General features: G+C 46.8%; 1 protein-coding gene across 7 annotated transcripts; it reads right to left on the bottom strand.

Annotated features, from left to right (window-relative positions):
• Window positions 1-107: 107 nt before the first annotated feature.
• On the bottom strand, window positions 108-12,058 carry entpd6 (ectonucleoside triphosphate diphosphohydrolase 6). 7 transcript variants are annotated; one of them, XM_014340315.2, is made up of 14 exons: window positions 11,924-12,058; window positions 11,082-11,351; window positions 9,699-9,775; window positions 9,249-9,392; window positions 8,596-8,671; window positions 6,187-6,222; window positions 5,497-5,609; window positions 4,319-4,398; window positions 3,959-4,023; window positions 3,264-3,365; window positions 3,030-3,170; window positions 2,361-2,417; window positions 2,052-2,164; window positions 108-1,971 (listed from the first exon to the last, which is right to left on the bottom strand). In XM_014340315.2, exons 2-14 carry the CDS (start codon window positions 11,338-11,340, stop codon window positions 1,888-1,890), a joined length of 1,347 nt encoding a protein of 448 aa, XP_014195801.1. In that variant the 5' UTR covers window positions 11,341-11,351; window positions 11,924-12,058; the 3' UTR covers window positions 108-1,887. The 7 variants fall into 7 exon arrangements, with proteins under 7 accessions (XP_014195801.1, XP_014195802.1, XP_014195800.1 ...); XM_014340316.2 differs by having other exon boundaries at window positions 3,264-3,362; window positions 11,082-11,370; window positions 11,924-12,056; XM_014340314.2 differs by having other exon boundaries at window positions 11,082-11,370; window positions 11,924-12,055.
• Window positions 12,059-21,162: the final 9,104 nt, after the last annotated feature.

Below are 21,162 nucleotides of genomic sequence, written 5' to 3'. Positions count from 1 at the left end.
TCGTCTCAGGAGGTCTGAGTGAAGGTGGAGGGTCAGACCTCACAGCTGAGAGCTGACCGCTGGTTCCATCATTCAAAGATTTGATTTAAAGTTCTGTTGTTGCCGTCATTTTATCATTTCCTGCTTCGCTGTTCAACGCTGCAGCCTCGTCATCACGCCGACAGTTTTCAGGTCAAACTCAGCCGTGTGGTCTTGTGTTCCTCGTCTTATCGGTCACTTGATTCTTTCCCCTTCATCCAGGAGGCTCTAACAGCTGGTGGAGAGCCACCATCATCACACCAGTCATTAAGGTCACATGGGTCAAGGTGTGAGTGAGAGCAGGTGGTGTTCGGCGTCCTTTACTCCTCATCGGCGTGCTTTCTCCTGAAACACCTGGAGCTTCAGGATGACGGTGAAACGTCAGCTGGTGCAGACTCGCTGGTTTCTCTGTGACGAGCAATCAGGGCCGCTCCACGCTGATCCAGCTTCCTGTTTTCAAAGGTAAGGAGCCAATCGGGTGCTTTCATTCACACTGAAAGCGTTAAAGCCGCCCGCCACATCCTACAAAAAGAGAAGAGCAGACCTGCACGCACTCACCTGAAGCACACCTGTGTTTGTGGGCTTCCTGCTGCAGGACGCTGAGGACAAACATCTTCACACCTCCATCATCTTCTGTTAAACTTTATTTTTCCTGAATGTGTTTAAGTGAAACCTTCAGGTTTTTATGAATTAAAGCGGTTTCCAGTTTTTATTCCAATGAATCATTGATCACAATACAGAGTTTATGATTCAGAATATAAAAATACATCCTTAAAAACCTGCAAACATCATCGTTCATATGAAGCACAGGATCAGCTGAAGGAAAACATTTCATATTCTTCAATTTAATATTGGGACTGATGCAGAGCCGCTCTGTGTGAAATAAGCCGGTGTAGCTCTGGCCTGCTGAGAGCCCAGCTGCTGCTTCGGTGGTTTGAAGATGATCATCACTGAGACGAACGTTACAGAGAGGAGGAGCTGCTCCACGTAACAGAAGGACACTCAGGTCTATTTGAGGCTCTCACAGAGCAGCTTGCCATGATTCACAGTTCATAATAACCCTTCTTTGTCTCATCCTGATCTTATGTGAAAGTTTCACACGCTGAAGCTTCCACTCAGGAACAGCTGACATCAGAGGAGGCAACGCCAAAGTCACGTGACTAAGACTCTTACGGTCTCAGCACCTGAGAGCCAAACAGACGGGTTTCTACAGGAACTGTTTAAACATCTGCTTATCATGAAACTACAGGGATACAAACAGGAAGTCCTTCAGAATAAAAACAATCAGTCGCCAACGAGCTGCTCACACTGAGCCCGGCTTAGTTTGATCAGGTGAGAAGAAACGCTGACGGTCATTCAGGCGACGCTCAGAAACAACGACCCAAATTCCCAAAACACCGACGCAGAACTCGCAAGAAACCGACACATCTACGGAAAAACCCACAACACTACCAACAACATCCCAGAAACCTAAAAGAGAAGAGCACTAACGTGTTAAATGGTTAACTTTGTGCCGTGACCAAACAAGTTTCCCACGTGTGGGACTAACAAAAGTTTATCTAATGGAAAAGAGCCACAGAACAAACAAACACATAAACAGGGTTTTATTTTTTCCCGTCACTGGCTCACAAACCCTTGGCTCCACCGCATCCTTTTGGTCATAAAAATGTGAAATATTCGATTAATGAACCACGCTGGGACCGTAGCGAGTTCAGCCCGGCCTCCTGACCGCCGGTCTGAATGAGCCGCTTTCACACACGTCACGTTTTTATCCCACCGCTCAGATTTCTGCTTTGGCACAAACATCATCAGTCAGCTGTGTTCAGAGTAAGCAGGACCCCCAGCTTTTCAAAATAAAAGCTCAGAGCTTCAGTGTGCCTTCAGGGACTCGATGTAGTGGAAAGTGGCGCCCAGAGCCCAGCTGGTCTCCACCTGGTTGATGGTCCTCGCAAGCTGGGACACAGACAACGTCAGAGAGGTGAGACGGCTCGATGGTTTTAAAGGAATCGATAGAAGCGAGACAGGAAGCTCACCCTGAACTGCTTGTGTGGAGGGAAGCCGAGCTCCTGCAGCAGGGCTGAGATGTAGACCAGGTCCAGACAGAGGAAGGGGCTCCGCTGAGGACCGACGGACACGTCGCTGCACCCTGCGGGGAGAAAAACACCCACAGCGGTCACCGATTTAAAAAAAAAAATCTGCTGATATCAACATTTAATTGGACCTCTGTGGGGTTAGCATAAACGAATCAATCATGTGGACTAGAGTCGGGTCAGAAACACGTTCTGGCTTCATTGATGATGACGGCAGCGCTGAGTGACGTCCAGCAGAGGGCGCCGTCTCACCTTTCTTCGCTGCGTCGGTGTAGTCGGACACTCTGATGCTTCCTCCCTTCTTCTCGTCTGGACACAGAGCACAGAGAGGAGGGTTAAACAGAAACCTGCAGCAGCTCCTTGACACGAACGTTCCCGGTTTTCCAGCTTTTCTGGGATCAGCTGTGTTCAGGAACTGTGGGCTCCCACAGTCAAACGTCATGTTAAAGGTGACAAACGGCAGCTTGCAGGACGGGGGCGGCTGTGAGCCAATCGGCTCTGGTAAACACAAAACAGGAAGTCTGGGACGAGGCTCTGATGAAAGTTGCGCCTACGAGCGATTAAACCCGAGTCAGTGAGCGAACGCCGCCTGAAGCTCCAACTCTGACCCTTCCTCACACCTGGTCTGCAGGTAACGCCGGGCCACATTCAGGACGCTCTGATAAATGGGACGCCTCCCGGGGACAACAGGTGTGCCGGGTAACTTCCCCTGTAACGGCGCGGCTTCACAAACGATTCGTCTTCTAAAATCCGCCAAAAAAGAAGTTTGAGTCGCGAACGCAGCAGCGCCGAGCGTTTCTGCGGCTTCAATGGACGCCACGCCCTCGTCGAGGTTTATTTGGCTTCCTGTTTACGCCATGATGGATCAGCGTGACGTGCTGCCCCCTGCAGGCGAGCAGCAGAGCAGCAGTATTTCCTCACCGATGGCGCCGATGTCGACGGCGCGGTCGTAGTAGAAGGAGAAGGCGTAGAAGTCCATGTCGGTCACGCCGGACGCCTTCGCCACCTTCTGGTACAAAACCTTCTCCACTCTGTTCAGGCACGCCTCAAAAACCGACTCCCCTGAAACACACGTGCACACAAAAGGTTCCTAACCCCAGCTGCATCATGAGTAACCATGGCAACCACACCACCAATCAGAGATGATCTGCTCACCTGTGCTCTGGCCTTTCACAGTGTAGACCACGTCAGCGTGCTCCCAGCTGCCCGAGTACTCTGGAGCAAGGCAGGGGCTGACTAGCTCCGGGCTGCCCCCTACTGCACACAGACACACACAGACACACACAGACACACACACACACACACACACAGACACACACACACAGACACACACAGACACACACACACGTTTGTCTGTTTATCTCATCTCAAACCCGCGAACAGTAAAACAACGACACACAGCCCTGCAGTTCCTCCGACCCCCAGCAGAGGCAGCGGTGAGGTTATTGCAGTGACGATGGCTCATGTTTGCAGCAGTTTGCTTGCACACACTTCCTGCTTTAGCCAAATGCTGTCAGTCTGCTACAGCAGTTTTCCAAAAAGTCACAAATATATGATGTGTGGTTAAAACGGTCCCAGCAGGACGCCTGAACGCGACACCGCCACGGACACGGCGACGCCTGCGTGCACATAAACAGCCCGACAGCAGAGAGGATCTGAGCTGCAGCTTCTTGCAGCAGTTAAACCGCAGCAACAGCTGGCCAGCAAGGAATTAATCTTGCAGTGTGTTATTAAAAGATTAGATAATGGCTTATTTATCTGCTGGGCGGGGGCGGGGGGGGGCACAACAGGCTGAGATGAAAATCTGAAAACTGAAAAACAAGAAAAAGAAAAACAGGTCAGGTACGTACGGGGCGGGGCACCGACGCCTCCCAAGATGGCGAGGCGAGCCGACATCAGGCCCAGACCCAGATAGCTGCAGAGAGAGAACATCAATAATCAATAATCGATCAGCTGATCATCAGAAAATGAATGTGTCTGAGCTGACACGTTTGGTTCTTCCTGCTTCTTTAGATTTTTAACTTTTTAAGCTCACAATCAGTTCCTGCGTGCTAACGTCGCTACTGAGACTCGAACAGCAAACACGACGATTAAACCAGAAACTCGACGAGTTCGATCACGTCAGCGAGCCTCTGACTGACAGCTGTGTGTGACCCACCAGCTGACTTCACATCAGCCAATCAGCACAGGCACAGTGTGAGTGCGTGTACCTGTGAGTGTAGACCACATGTGGGTGGCTGAACATCTGGAAGGTCCGGATGTAGTCGATAGGTGAGGTCTGGATGGTTTTCTGCACAGAAAGAAAAGAACTTCAGGTTTCTGCGACGCTGGGTCGGCTCTAAAAACAGACGATTCCTTCGAGTGTTGCTTCCACGCTGGGTGGGACAAATCCACAGAAAATCAATCTGTTCCTTATTTTTCCTGAGAGTGTTTTCTGACAGTACTGTGCAAACACACATGTAAACACGGAGTGTGTATTTAGTGTGAGCAGCTGTCAGCTCTGTGAGGATCCTCAGGAAGACGTCTCCTCAGCTGAGGCCCGTCTGCGACTGATGGTGTCCTGCTGTGTGTTATCAGATCCAGGTGTGCTTTCTCTGCACTGACAGTGTGTTTGCATCGTTGTCATGCTGGAACAGGAAGCTTCTTCTGTCCACTTTCCTCGGGGTTTTGAGGACACACTGACACCACGCTGAGATGTGCAGAGTTTCAGCTGACAGCTCTTTGGAATCACCGTGTTGGAGACAAAATCCTGTTTTCATGAGAAGCTGTGATATCGTTGGCATTTTTGACAGATTTGGTAAAGAAACTGGAACAGATGATGAGTTTGTGTGACAGGCTGATGCTAACTAACTGCACCTCTGCTCAGGTGTGTGGGATTCACTGTCATTCCTGTGAGAAAGGTCCGGTACAAGGACTGAACAGGAGAGGAAAAGCCGCCAATGTCCACAGAAGAACTTTAAGGAGCTTCAGGAAGCTCGAGAGCTGCTCAGCAGACCTGAGGGGTGGCTCAAGACTTTTGCACAGCTCTGTGTGTTGTACTCTCAAACACCGGGTGGGTTTTTTCTTGGGAGGCCGTCCTCCACCCTCCTGCTGATGCTGTCAGACCTCAGTAAGAAGAAAGCTTCATCTGGAGCTTTTGCTGCCTCAGTTCCTCGTTTGCATCCCCCCCTCCTCCCCCTCCTCTCACAGGCTGGAGAAGAACTGGCCAATCCCTCGTGTACGAAGCCTGACCCAAATAGACCCCTCTTCACTCCCTTTCTCCTCCCCTGCCTGATGTGAGGCTGTTTATTTGGGATTAGCGAGGCGTTTCCAGATTAAAGGCTAAGACGGAGCCATCCTGGTAGTTTGACTGAGGGGACAGAGCTCTTTCTCTCTCAGTCTTCCTCACCCTTTCACCTGTGCGAGTCCTCACCTCGTCCTGAGGGCTGAAGGTGATCTGAGTCGACCCACCTCCCAAATCCAGCATCCCCACTGTGGGCGAGTGAGCACTGTGAAGACCACCTGAAAAGAGAGAGAGGGAGGGAGGAGGGGGAGATTAGGAGGAAGAGCGAGCTGCAGTTTAATCCAATAACAGGTAATCACCGTTTCTTGTGCACATTAATCTGGTTTGAAACACACACACGCATCATAAATCACACCAATCCACATCCACTTCCTGCCGCAGTGTTAAAAATGGAGCCAGTGTGCGTGCTACGTGGAGGCCCGCCTCTGTGAGGACCAACATGAGGTTCGGGGCTTTCTGAGAGGACAGAGGTCATCTGTTTGGGAACACGAGGTGGCGGTTTCACCCTGAAGTTCAGTCGTGGGCGTGGACATCCAGCCTCATGGTTAGGGTGGAGTTTCTGACAGCATGATCACATGACCAAAGAAGAGGATCGATGAAGACGCAGCGCGTGCAAACTCCACACCACCATCGTCCACTGAAGACTCAGAACCCAAACACGCCAATGACACGGGTACCCCAGACGCCCGATGACAGGACGGTTCATACAAAACCTAAAAGCACTCGACATCAGCTGGGAGCACAGGATCACACGTCCCTGCTGCACTAAATAAAAACGATGGTGAGCGCTCTCACCTGTGAGGAAGTTGACGGTGATCCAAGCAGAAATACCTGAAAGGGGAAAACGAAAAGGTTACAGGATCGCTGGATTCAACACTCAGCTGCTCACGCGCTTCACTGCAAACTCGTGTTTCTGTGCTGCAGCAGCAGCGAGCACGCTAACACGTAACCATCAATATGAACCGTTTCTCTGGGAGACGAGACGCAGCAACGTGGACCCGACTCGAGACAGCTGTTGTGCAGGCGACACCAAAACCAAGACTCATCACAAGTTTTAGTCTTTGGCTCAGAAGGAAGTTGGTTTGGAAACACGTTTGGCTTCGTTTGCGTTTGTGTGGGAGCCCCGTCAAAAACCTGTCCTCCATTACGCTCGCAGTGTCCAAGTGCTTTTTTTGAAATTCACACTGCGCCCCCCTTGTAATGTCTCTGCGCCCCCCCATAGTAACCAGACGTGACCACAACACATGTGTCGTATTCAGGACTAACTCAAGTCCTGAACACCTCGCTGGATCCTGATTGGACGTATTGTATGAGTCTCCCCTGGATCCAGCTGTGACCCTGAGCTCCAGATGTTTGGCCCAGCTGTAATGTCTCTGCTGGTGGATATGTATGGGAATGTAAGTTCAGTGTTTTGTCCTGTATGGGCAACAGGCCCGCCTGCACATAATCCAATCCTTTTAAAGTAGTTCATACAAGCAATTATGTTGGTGTGGGATAATGTCCCACTTAATCTAACGGGGGGATTATGTGTCCCGTTTATTTCTGAGGCTGAAATCTTTTCTCTTTCTCCTGAGCGGGATCACTACTCGTCCTTGCTCGTCTTTTAATGATCGCTGAATTTGCCGTTTATCCCGCTCTGCTTTTCCTCTAATGGACAGAGTCCTGTGCGGCGTTCCCGACTAAACTGAAGTCTGTCTGTCTGAACTCCCGCAGCCTGACTGTGGCTCAGATGTTGTGCCGTTCTTGGCCAGCATGCTTATCCCGGCTCAGATTACCCTGGGCCCGTCCGAGTGAAGCGACTTATTGTTAATGGGACCTCTGAGTGGTTCCTGGGAGGCGGCCGGGTGCTAAGTGCCAGTGTTTAGCCGACTTTCTCCGCCTCTTGTTTGTTTTGTTAGGAAATTGCTTCTTAGCGTATCGGGCTAAGAGTTTTATGGTAAAGCCCCTATGATACAGTTTGTACCGAGCCCCGTAATCACCCACTCCTGCATGCCCAAAGGTCAGAGGTCGCTGCTAAAAGGCACTAATGGATGCAGCTGAGTGCAAATACTGCACTGCGGACACTAAAGTCATCTTTGAGTTGACCTGAATAAGCAGATGCACTTTACTTCTGATCAGTGAATGACTTCACTGGTTAACCTTCACTCTGCATCCTGATTGGACGATTTACAGGAATCAAACACTGTGCGCTCCGCCTCACTCTTAAAAACAGAGGCCTCTGAAAGGACTTCCATTTCCAAACATTATCACCGCCTCTCTCCTCGCTGACCGTGGGTGTGGCTCAGCAGGTAGAGTGGGGTCGTCAGCCAATCAGGAGGTCGGGGGTTCAGCTCCTGCACGATACTGAAGGCCGAATTTCGACACAGAAAAAAGCTTCCCGTGTGAACGAGGCTCATGTGGCGGTGAGCGAGAGTCTGACCCTCACGGCCAGCCTCGCCGCCTCTGTGTGTGTGTCACATGGCTGATGTCACCGACGCACCTACGCCATCGCCTCGTTCTCGCATTCAAAGTTGGATACCCACGCCCCCCTGAACTAAAACCTGGTTTATCCCCGCCCCTCCCAGTTTATAGTACTGGATGATTTTCACCCAGTAATTAAACATATTTGCTGCTTCGCTGTGTAGCCTGATCATGTTTTCCTGTAACTGTAGAGAGGAAGTGTCTACAAATCAAACGCTGAGCCGCATGCCGAGCTCCGCCTCCCCCGTCGTCTCCTCTTTAATCCTCCATATTGACGCTTTCCGTTGGGGAAATCAGAGCCGGAGCTCGGTTCATCACCGTCACAGATTAAACCCGAGGAGACTTGCAGATTCCCTCTGATCTAATAATGTCATAACGAGATGAAGATCCCGCTCAGGACGAGACCTCGCGAGGGGTCACGACCCTCCAGAAACTCCCCTCAGATCGCTCCAGGTGGATCTATTTCCTGTTTCTGTGCCGTCATGCTCTGCGGCGTTCTCTTCAGCTGCGCATGGTTCCTGCACCACTTCAAAAGAAAAGACCTCATCTCAGCCCGGGAGCCAGAGCCGGCCCACGGGGCCTATCCCACACCGTTAAGATGCTGCATAAGGAACTCAACAGTTCCTGTATGCATTTCACATTAAAAGCCCTCAGCAAACGAGGCTTCTGTTGTGAAATATTTTCAGAACAAAGGTCATCTTTAGAAAGTAGGAGTGTGCGGGCTGATCAATCAGAACATCTTACCTTCATCGGTGCCGTCCATGATGGACACGCTGTCATCTGTGGACAGGAAGGGAGACTCCAGGAACAGCGCCCTCACCTGGACACGAAGCGAACGATCTTTGAGCTTCACAAAGTGAAACAGTTTTATTTCTGCCTCCCATCAATCAGTGATCTCTGTTTAAATATAATCTAATATTTAATGATGCATTTTTGTAAAAATGACCCCCCCCCCGTAATCTGCAGCATCAGAGCTCGTCTGATAATAAGAGCAAAGCCTCAGATTAAACCACATTCTGGCTCACTGCTGTAGTCCTGTTATTACTGATTACTTAAAAGATTTAATAGACTTTCTCTGTTCTGGCTCCAACATGACGATGAAGAGGAGGAGGAGGAGGAGGAGCAGCAGCCAGAGGAGTTATCAGTCTGACCTGATCGATACCTGATCACAACATTTTAAACATCTGTGCTGGAGTTATCGTTTTATTTTGAAAAAACCCAAAATGTTCCATTTAGAAATACAGGAAAATAAAAAATGCAATGAGGGAAAAAATTAATTCAAAAATTTAAATGATTTTTATAAAATACGAAGTCTGAACAATACGAAATAAATAAAAGAATTGAAAAACTGAAACGTGAAATAATAAAGATGAGATCAGGTGACGTGTGAGTCTCACTCTGTCCAGCAGCTGGTCGGCTTTCTCTCCAGGAAGTAGACGCAGCCCAGCCGTCGCCTTCAGGACCACGGGGGTGGAGGTCCAGTACGAAGGGGGGACGCTGGACTTGGCGACCTCCAAGAGCTCCACGATCCCTGCAGTGCACTGGACACAGAGGGAGGCTCTGAGCATGCTCAGTCTTTATGTAGGACTGTAGGTTCGAGCCGGAGCAACAAAACTACACTCGCTGCACCAACTCTAGAAATATTCACTCACAAATGTGAGCGTGTCGGGGAACTTGTTTGTTACGATGAGAAACCAATGCTGAACATCAGCGCTGATAACTGCACAATTCCTAAGCAAACAGTATTTGAATGTCACTCTGGGGCTGTTTGCTGTAGGTTCAGTCAGTCGGCCCACTCGAGCGTGGGACCCGTGCAGCCCTCCCGTGGCCCCTCGTGTGCGCCCTACCTGCTGCGGGTCGTCGGCGTACGCTGACAGTCCTGGTTTGATGGCTCTGAACGTCTCTTGGGCCAGCTTTGGAGCTCCTGCGGGAAAAAAGATAAAACTATGTGACTGTGAGCTTTAAACAGATAAAAGAGGCGATACGTCGACGCATTTAATTGAATTTCACTGAGTGACCGAGTGACCCTGGACCTGTGCCTACATTTGAGCTGTCATTAAGCTCTTAATGACAATCCCAGCATGTATAACTAACAGGTGCTGCCATTAGTCCAGTTAGCTGCGATGCTAACAAAGGAGCCAAGACAGCACTCAGCCCGTGTGATTTAGCTTAGCGCTTAAATGCGATAACGAAGGCATTTGGCCGAGCGCTGCAGGAAACTTTCTCTAAGCCTAATAAACCAGAAAGCTCTAAAACACACTAATGAGTTTGTGTCCATTTGAACTGGCAGCAGCTCCCTGCAGCAGGACTTAAAGGCTGAAAGCTCCTCTTGTCTGCACGGATTCACGTCTGGTAATTAATGCTCGGAGCCAACATGTGGATTTAAATACACTAAAAGCAGCACTATATGATCTGAGAGGATGTATACATAGAGGTTCAACACCCACACATCCCCTGATACACATTAATATCAGCTGCTACTAAAACAACAACACACGCATACTCTCATTAAATATTCATCATTCAAATTCACACACACACACAAACTCAACTTAAACTTGAAGGTTTTTAAATGGAGTTTGGTTTGGAGTCACAGTGGACGCCATCGAGTTCCTTTAAATTGAAACGAAAATGTAAGAAGATTCAAAGCGTCAACATCAACGTGTCTCATTGCTGCATACACAGTGGTTGCTGTAGAAAATACCAACATCAAATATTCAGATACGTCAGGAGTTTCTCAAAGCCACCATATTATTCACGCTATTTCTCAGTTTTCTGATCGGGTTAGAGTCTGATGGAGTTCCAGATTAACAGATAATTTAATTAAAAGTCATGTAAGCTACCTACAGAATGGTTAAAATGCATTTATTGTGTAAAAATTCAAAATAATAAAGAAATAAATCCACAGTGGTTACAGCAAAAACTGCAGTTTTTAAATGGAGTTTGGTGCAGGATTGCAGTATTTTAAATTTCCAAACAGATCTAAAAAACAGGAGCACCCTGAGACTGTCTGAGTCCGTGTATTTATCGACAGATTGTTAAATTCACTGATATTTGAATGGACTTTGGTTGGGAATCAGTTTATGTGGCGTAGGGAGTGTAGATATGTGACTACACAGCATCACTCTGACATTTACAGAGTCTGAAGATACATCAGGCAAACTACATCATGCTATCATCAGATATATGAATGGGGTCTGGTGTGAGTTACACTGGTTGTTCGGCTGTACCTTTGTCCTCTATCTGGAACTTAAAGACATGGATTCTGGTCCCAGTGCTCCCAGCATCAAACATGATGCCGTACTGGAAGCGCCGTCCAGCATCAGAGGTGGGTCCGTCATCTGCGCTGAGGTCTGAGTCGGGCTGGCGGTGAGGAGGTAGTCTGTAGGCCTCCGGTTTGGAGGTGGAGTAGTGATGCTTAACGAACATCAGGTAGGCAAACAGGCAGCACATGAAGAGGAAAGCTCCGGCCAGCTTTGGTCTCTTCATCGCCTCTCATTCTGTGTGCAGATGCAAGAGCTGGTGACCAAAGACAGCACAAAATATCCACATTTATCAGAATACTTTATTGATCCCTAGGGGAAATTATTTAACAATCACATTTAACAGCAGACCTTTCACAGCGTCTCTACACACATAGAATAAAGTTCAACATCTACCACTTCAAACAAGATCGCTAAAAGCTACACACTCTACTGGAATAAGGAGTCTATTTCTAAGCAGTTCATGTTATTCAGCTTCCACTTGAATCTCAGGTTAGCTTACTGAAATGAACAGCTGCCAGGAAAACAGGACGCATGTTAAGCTGGCATGCAAACAATGTTAAACTGGCAGTTTTTTAAATGGAGTTTGGTTTGGAATCACGTTCGCTGTTTTGTTAGGTGAAACACATTTTGTATAAGTCACTTTAAACAGAAAAGGCAGAAAATAAACGTTTCCGTGTTTGTAGCAGCAGTTTCTCAGATACTAACAGCTAGCTGAGCCCGCTAGCATCAGCCGGTTAGCTGCAGGCTAGCATCAGGCTAACAGCGTCCTGGCGCGGGGACAAGCGGACAAACGAGTGTTGACGTACCGAGCAGAAACCGTGAGCGGCGGCTCCCGTTAACCAAACAACCCGGTCACTTTCCTCCTCTTCGTCACTTCACATCCACTCATTCTGGACTTCCGTCAACGACAAGGCGCCGTGTGATGACGTCATAGTGTGCGGCGTGGACGTGGCAACAATAATAATAATAATAATTTTATCTTAGGTTGTGATTATAATATAGATAAGCTTCCAGAAAAGCTCTCGATGTTTCACAAACAAGTTCTATTAGCTTGGTCCCTTATATATAAACACAACTTTACACCCCATACATATTCAATTTGGAATAATAGGAACATAGTGTATAAAAATAAATCATTATGTTTTTCTAGGTGGGTTGAGAAACGGATTGTTTTAGTGAATCAGCTGTTTAATCCTAATGGGCAGCTCATGTCCTACTCAGAATTCTTAAACACCTATAAATTTCCAGCCACACCCAAAGAATATGCCATATTATTTGATGCAATACCTACGGGTATTATAATGCTTTTTAAAGGTATTCAACCTTACATATCATCTGTTTCTCTCCCCCAACCCTTTAGATTCACACATAGGAAGAATCTGTCTAACAAACCACAGTAAAAGTAATAAGAATATCCGTGCTTTGTTCCAGACAGAATCTCTAACTTCCCACATGTGGTCTCTTATTGGAATTTCTTTGTCAGTGACATTAACTGGAAAAGAGTATGGACAATTCCTAACAAGTATCTGGTAACGAATAAAGTGAAGGAAGTCTCATTTAAAATATTGCATAAATTTTATCCTGCTAATCATTACATGACGAAGTTCAAAAGGGACATAAGTGTGAACTGTGGATTTTGTGGAAGCCATCCTGAGACTGTGCAACACCTCTTCTGGATCTGTTCATACGCTGGAACATTTTGGAAAGACTTCAGTAGATTCATTGCTGGACATCTCTATAAAGACTTTACTGTGAAATGGGAAAATGTTGTATTTTGTTTCTTTCGAAGGCAAAAAAAAGAAGATGTTTACTTTATAATAAACTTGTTAGTTATCTTAGCTAAATTTTATTTTCACAAATGCAAATACAGTAACAAAAAACCTAATTTTAAACATTACTATAATGATGTTTTATGTTACATAAAATTGATTAGTGGATCACTTAACAAAAAGGCTATGAAAACTATTACTATTTGTAGTAATTACAAATTATTTGAATGTTTGTAATTCTTTGTATTACACCCCCTGGCATATGTTAATTTTGTTCTGATTGTATACATGTTCTGTATACTGTTTCTTAATAAAGTTTAATATTTAAAAAAAATAAAACAAAACAACAACAACAACAATAATAATAATAAAGAAAAGCTAATGATTCTTTTCTATTATATATATTATAATTACGTTATTGTTATATAGAATAAAAAAGATCAAATTAAAATGATTACTTGAATTTGTAAATGTTGTTAAAATAGTTTTAACTTTGTAAAATTAGCGAACTGCAGCATCACTGGAATCACAAACAGGAGCTCAGGCTCTGATTGGCCACAGCATAGTTTCCATTCAGTGCTCTGCAGCATTTCAGTGCGTTAGTGTCTAATCCTGCTTCACACAACATACAGCCTTAAAAATGAAAAAAATACGTATGATGAAGAGGAAAAACCACAAGAGTGTGTAAGGTTGAAGAAAGGTGAAAGATGCTCACATTGACCTGAAAATGATTCACAAATACCGCAGCAGAACTGACTTAGAGACAAAGAACAAAGGCACAAAAGGATCAGCTCAACAGAGACAGAAGTGATGAAAACGAGCAGAAAGACAAATAACAAATCTAAGATGCACCAAAGCTGCCAACACACAAGAAAGAGACACAAACATGCAGAGATGCAAAGAGACGCACGTGTTCTTCAAGTGAAAGATTCAGGGTCAGAAGTTGAACTGACTGCAGATCGTTTTCACTCTCACACTTTCAGACCTTCATGAATGAAGCCTGACCCTAACCCTCCTCCTCCTCACTCTGCTCCATATATGTAATTTCATCTGTAAGCCTCTAATAGCTGTTTATCAGTTAATGGTGGCGGAGACGTTAATGGTTCTGTAATCTTCTGTGCCTTTTTATTTTCATCAGTCTGATGGCGAGCAGAACAAAAGCAGCTCGCTGAGTGGATCATAATCGTCCCGCAGATTTACACACAAATGACATTTAGAGACAATTACGTCAGCGTGAGACAATAATCCAACTAAGTTGTTAATCGACACAGAAACACGGCGAGGAAGACAAGCTCAGCGAGCATGAACATCCTCAGAGTTCCTCCTCTCTGCGGTCGTGTTCAGCCTCACAGTCCAAACACATCATGATGACGCCTGAAAACGACAGTGAGGCAGACACACACTGCTGGAGGTGAACAGAAGAAAACATGGTCACACAGTCACTCATATACAGACGTGCTGCTGAGCTCACGCAGACATCCAGGAGCAACCTGGGGCTCCGCCTCCTCACAGCAGCGGTCATATTATGATGACATCACAAAGGTGCAGTTCAGGCTAGCAGACAGCTAGCAGCTACAGCCGCCGCCTCCACCTGTTAGTCAAAGAGGCCACGCCCATAACCATGCAAACTTTAAACAGGTGAGTTATAAAGTCATCGTCCCCGTACGTTTGCTGTGAAGGACAACATTATTTCTAGACACCAATCAGTTTGTGTATCAGGCTGTAACATGGGGGTCAATGGGACCGACTCACTGCTGCCCCCGCTGGACGTCAGAGGAAATGCAGAGTTCATTTTCTACCCCTGAGGGTTCAAGGTTCAAATCGAAGATTCATCATTATGAAGCATGAATGTGTGAGAAATGTCCAGGAATATCAGAATGTCGGCGTGTGTTCGTGCACACGTCTTATGAACCTGACAGTAGAGCAGGGCGATATGACCAAAAATATTTATCACGATATACATTTGAAAATTTGCGATAACGATATAACTGACGATATAATCGACACGAGACAAAATACTTTACAACTCCTCAACTTTATTAGTGCAAAACAAACATCAGTGTATTTCCACTTAAACAAGCAGCTGTTTTTTATCTGCATTAAAGTTATATAAACATGTAACAGTGCAAATTCCTCGCTGACAGTTTAACCAAAAGGCGTTTCCAGTGGAAACTGGCCGACAATCCTCAGCATAACCATGTATAACATCCACAAACTTAAAGAGGTTATACACACACAATACGGTAATATTATGTTGAAGCACAGTACGTATCACTCCGCGAGGCTCCGCCTACGATAGCCGTAACTGCTCCGACAATCCATCAAGCGGTGCGGCTTCGTAGCTTAGCAAAGTCGTACTGAAACATTTGACAGATTTTCGAGCGCCGTGCACATAAAATCGTTTCGAGGTCAGTAAACACAACCAGAGTTCATACATAAGGCACACGGGATTATAAGGGGCTCTGTCGACTTTCAGAAAAATCAAAGGATTGATTTTAAGTGCGCCGTATTTTCCAAACAACACGGTAATAACGACGGCCCGCTAGCATGCGCTACCAAAAATAGTGCTTTGTTGTGTATCTGACGGACGAAAGCTAAACCAGTTCCACACCAGTGAAGCTGCAGCATTTTTACAAACCAGTTCTGGTTCCCGTTTCATTCAACGATCCACTTTCGCTCTTCTCATTCTGCGTCCCGCCATGTGCGTATGTAAACAAAGGACTGCGCATGCGCGTTTTACCCATATTCTATCGCGCATATTTCATTTTCTTATCGTTGCCCAACATTACATTCCGGTTTACTGTGAACGGTATGATATGCCCAGCACTACCTGACAGGAGGACAAAGAGCCCACATGGCTGCGGACACCATGTGGGTTTAAGCAGCTGACAGGTAAACTGACATTCGTCTGTGTGACGACTAGGGCTGCACGATTTGTCGACTAGTCACGATTACGTCGACTATCAAAATCGTCGACGACTGATTTAATAGTCGACGCGTCGTTTGAAGCTTTGTAAGATCCCAAAAGACGCAGGAATAAGTAGCAGGATTTAAGAGTGTAATAACGGACTGAAACAGAAGATGGCAGCACTGCATGTACAAGGATGCCAGCTGCCGTTAAACCCCGAAGAAGAAGAAGCTGTGTCCCAGAATTCATAGCGCAGCCCAGCTCAGTTTCCAACAATGGCGGCAGCTAGTTAGTTTTAATATTACTCTTATTATTCTTTCTGGGTCACAAAATAAACGTTTAACATATTTTCAGGCGAGAATGTAGCTGTGTAAACCTCAAATATCTGCTCAGTTTATCAGGACACCACATATTTTCAAAAGCGCTCCGACGTTTTCGGAGACGTCTGTTACCCACTAGCTCGATAGCTAGCCGGGGGCTAGGTCACTAGCGCCGTGAGAACACCGGACTCCCGGCAAATCGTTTTCAAACCCACCGCCGTCTTTCGCTACTCAGGTTAAACATGATATATGAGTCACTTAGATAACTTAAAATGTTGTTGTTTGGCTTTTTTCAGTATTTTATTTGTTCCTGAGTAAATCGGTTTGGCTGAGATTAAAGTTATAGTTTTTACACAGCTGAATAAACGTCAAGCAGACAGCTGATTATCAGAAGTGTGAGATGCTGGAGAATTTACTCCGGTGTCCTGTTATATTTTAGATAGCAAGGAGTTTATTAAACTTCACCGAAACAATCTGCAAACTTCATTTAAATTTAATAAACGATCATCTTGTCTTTATTTTTAGTTAGCACAGACCTTACACACTTAAAGCTGTAAGCTAATGATAGTTATATAAGAGCAGATGCTGCTGGTGCAATAAGCTGTAGTTTTACGTCCAGTGGATGATGATCTGATTAGTCGACTAATCGCAAAAATAATCAGTGACTAGTCGACTATCAGAATAATCGTTTGCGGCAGCCCTAGTGACGACAGAGATCAACGCACAGCTGATGTGATTTACGAGAGGTAATAAACGCACTGCAGAGCGTTAAATGTTTAACCTTTGACCTTTTCTTCTTCTAATGACTTCTGAGTTTTTGTGCTGACATCAGGATGAAAACCCGTTTCCATCGTAAGAACACTGAGCTCCTGAGCCGCCTGTGCTCTGGGTCACGTGATCCCATCAGGAGGATTATTGGGAATCATTTGAAGGATTTCTGCGGATATAATTCAGCATGTTAGGATAATAATTGATAGAAGATTCCACTTTCATCTGGTAAGACGCAGCTTCAGCGTGGATTAGACATCTGGACTGAGCTGCCTTATTTTCTGAGCCTTATTAGGCTGAATCTTATTTATCTCTTATCATGTCTGCAGCTCATCAGCTCCGATTATCATCTGCACTCTGCAGCTGCTGCACGGTCACGACCTGCTGCACGCCGCCGCCGCCGAGTCTCCGCGAAGGGAAACGCTTTCTGCACCCCAAACAGGAGTGACAACAGTTATTTAAGGAGTGCTTCTAACGAGCTGCGAAACAAAGAGATCGATTAAAAATAACGTGACCGCTAAACACATCGATCAAAACACGATGAGTCGTCAGAGCACGACGTCAGAGATTGATCACGACGAGACACACCTGAGCACAGGTGGAGCAACTGCAGCAAAGCAGCATGTAGCACAACCACTGGAACTTCCTGCAGCTGGGGGCGAGCTCGCATGGCGAGCTGCTCGTGTTGGTGGAAGACGGATTACTTTAGAGACAGGAAGAAGAAACACAGAGCGGTCGATGGCGAAGGAGCCGACTTTCAGGTGAAAATGTGATTTTGGATCATCGGGAAGCGGAAACAGGGCGAGCACCGCCGCTCGGGCGCCCCTCGGATTAACAGAAAGAACGTTCTGCTCGCGCTCAGTAAATTGGGGTCATGATGACATTTCATAAAACCATCAGAGCTTCTAAAAACCAATAAAGGAGAGTGAACGGCAGCATCTCGGCCCGTCCAATCCGCCTGCTGCTGCCTCTATTTTTGGAGGAGAAGAGGAATGATGATTAATGTTATTGGATTATTTACATTGCCCTCAACATGATTGAGCCGCAGAAATGAAATTAAAATGTGTGTTGAATGGGATTTTCCAGGAAAGTCCTGTAAAAACCACGACGGTAATAAGGAATGACTAATTCTCCCAAAGTCGATTAAACACCATCTCATCCCGCAGGAAAACACGGCGCAGCCGCACAGCCGGGAAGACGTGGATTAGACGGCCGCGGTCACATTAAGAGGCAGATTAAACTGCTTTTATTATCGATTCTTTTATTATTGTTCAGCCCGCTCTTGTTCTCGGGGCTTAACTCTGCTGCTTAGGCCACAAAACAAGTCATTAGACACAAAACCTGCACGGCCCAAGGACACGGCGGATTAGGAGGAAACAGGCCCAGGGCCGCCATGTCAGAGGCCCCCGCCGGCCCCCAGAGGGCCGCCAGCAGCAGGAGGAGGAGTTTCTAACACACACAGCACTTTTCATGTTTCGAGACCTTCCCGACTCTCCGTGTGCCCCTTAGAGCCTGTGGATGGATTTTTCTGGGAATTGTCCAGTAAAGTCCAAACAATGTGGCGTTTGTGTCCGAGGTGCCTCAAAGCCCCTCTTAGGTTCTCACAGCCGAGCTCTTCTGTTCGGCTCTTAGACCGACGCATGAGAAGAGCTGCAGGACTTCCTAGGAACTAATGAAGATCCGTTACTGGACTCCAGGTATTCCTTGGTGAATAGTTGCTGCTTTCCAAAGTAACTGCTTCCGTGCTCAAAACACAACGCCTTCAGAGCCAGGCTGGGCGCTCCATCGCACTGACGTGGCCTCACACAAGACCTCTGAGGGACAACAACAAACAGCTTCATATACTAACCCTTCCTCCTCTCACCCAGTCACAGCAGACGGGCCTGCTTCTGACTGAGGTTTCTTCCTCTAAAAAGGGAGTTCTTCCTTCCCGCTGTCACCAAGTGCTGGCTTGTTTCTCTGTTTTATTCTAGGCTCTTTACCTGACAGTATAAAGTGACTTGGGTCAAATATCAACAAGTAAAAGTCCAGACAAACACGTGAGAGAGGAAGGGAGGAAGCACAGACGGCACACTGAGGAATAATCATCTGATCGAGGTACAAGCGAAACAATGACAGACAGGAGGAAACAGAATTCAATACAAGGCATTCGAAATAAATGTGTCAGGGTCCTGAGTCTGAGCGACCCGGGGTCCCTGAGCAGTTGTGGACTTATATTATTATTTTATCTTTTCTGGACTGTGCTGCTGTCCCGTTCTCCTTGCTTGTGTGTGTGCGTGTGTGTGTGTGAGTGCAGCAGTGACACTCTCAGGCCTGGTGGGTGTGGCCCTGCCGGATGGCTGGTCACGCCTAGGACCTCACACACCTGCTGCTGATCGGGCTCGTCGGGGGGAGCAGGGAATGATGGAGCTTCCTCCGGCGCAGGATCATTGCATGAGACTCCACGAAGAGCGTGGAAAGCCAGAGAGCAGCGAGCACGGGGAGTGCAGACACACGGGAGGCGAGAGCACAGGACACGGACTTATTGGGAAGGAAGACACGACACGGGAGTCAGGGGAACGCACGGGGATTGTTTATGTGCAGATTTACTGCACTGTAAATGAATGCACTGTTAAGCACAGAGAGTCCAGCATTTGGGTCCTCCTTTCCCCTCATCCCCACAGTCTGCCACACAGACCGTGACAAAATGACTATCAAAATAAAACAGGAAGAGCCTAAAAGAACATGATGACACGAGGAGCCCAAACTAACAGAGCATAATAAAAAGAACCAATAAAAATAACTCCAGGATACCAGAAACTGTCACTGGGATTATTATGGAAGCACGTGGACAGTATGAATGAAGAATTTCAGTCAGAAAACTAAAATGTTAACAAACTTATGAAGAGTTACAAAGAATAACTCCAGGTACACCGAAGCTCCGCCCCTGAAACACACACAGACTGGGCGGAGAAAGCGAAAAGGTGGAGAGGCAGGTAGAAAGGTGGGTCTGCCCGGGTGGTCGAGGAGACACTAGGAGCACTGTTACACTGTAGTGTAGTACTTTTACTGCAGTAAGTAATCCGAGTAGTTCGTCCTGTGGAGCGACAGAATGAGGATGAGGACGTCCTGCAGCTTCTGCATCATAACGGGCCAATCCCATTTTCATGCAGCAGCACGGCTCCTGTGTGGATGAAGGCTGAGGCAGATGAGTTTGTCCCATTATATAATGTTGGAGCCCAATATAATAATCTTAATGGGATAATTTAATGCAATTTTCTTTGATTTGATGCACTCTGACTCTGACGGCTAATCTAAAGGGAGTGTTTAAAATAGATTGAAAAATGAAGGAAGTCCGACCAGCTAATCCCCCCCCCCCCCCCCGAGGTCTGACCTAATCCAAATATCACCTGTTTCCTCAAATGTTCCCAACGACTGTTTCGGGCCTGAGACCCGGGGAGCGACCCAAGCTGCACAGTTTGTGAGGTGGTTGCGTCGGAGCGAGGCCTGCTGGGATCTCTCCTGCTTTAGGAACCACTGCCTGATGTTAAAGCTGCGGTTTGACCCCGCTTTCCTGCATCTTTGCATTCATGCTGATGTTCCCGAGTCCACGCACTGAGCTCCACCTCAGAATCAGCTCTGAGGGTCTGAACTCCACCAGCATCCACCAGCAGCAGCTCTGCATCGCTTCCTTTAAGCTGATCTCATCGTACAACACAAACTCAAGTTCATCTGCAGTGATCACATGTATTAATGCACATGTAGCGTGCATGAGTCCAGATGTCAACAGCTGCAGTTCCTCCTCAATCAGCTCATATAAGAGACAGAAAACAATTCATGTGCAGCACTAAGCCCTCCCTTCACACACACTAATGGATCCTAAAGACACACACTTAATCACACACTCAGCGTTCACATCACGTATGTGTCGACGACCAGAAACCAGGTCGTCTCGCTGCGCTCGCTCATTCACTTTAAACCAGCTCAGCTTCCAGCACGCTCCGAGATGGTCAAAGAAATCCAACCAGAACATGACTTAGTCTGTAAAACACACAGAGACTCAACGATGACGTGCAGAGGCATTAATGGACTACAACAGGACACAAAGCAAAACGAAAAACCTTTAAAAGCAAAAGCAAAGAGATCAAAATGACTAAAAAGGACGACACAAAGACACAAGGGCTGTCCAAAGGCCGCGTCCTCCTGAGGCCACATCTGTCGGCCGATTACGTCACAGCGACGCAACAAAGGCTGTCCAAATGCGTAGACTCCTCCGAATGCAGCCGACAAATGCGTCCTTC

The sequence above is a fragment of the Haplochromis burtoni genome, unplaced genomic scaffold (genome assembly GCF_018398535.1).
Source record: "Haplochromis burtoni strain Fernald_Lab_line unplaced genomic scaffold, NCSU_Asbu1 Contig_359, whole genome shotgun sequence".
In the NCBI taxonomy this organism is placed as follows: Eukaryota; Metazoa; Chordata; class Actinopteri; order Cichliformes; family Cichlidae; genus Haplochromis; species Haplochromis burtoni.
Note: the sequence above shows the minus strand (reverse complement) of the source record. Positions and strands in the feature narration are given on the sequence as shown.

Excerpts from the sequence above, each read along its gene's own strand:
- entpd6 (XM_014340315.2), bottom strand. The coding sequence starts at position 11,340 with ATGAAGAGACCAAAGCTGGCCGGAGCTTTCCTCTTCATGTGCTGCCTG. Across the intron at positions 8,672-9,248 it reads CCGACCAGCTGCTGGACAGA|GTGAGGGCGCTGTTCCTGGA; the intron begins GTGAGACTCACA and ends CTTCGTGTCCAG. Across the intron at positions 2,165-2,360 it reads CACCGACGCAGCGAAGAAAG|GGTGCAGCGACGTGTCCGTC; the intron begins GTGAGACGGCGC and ends TTCTCCCCGCAG.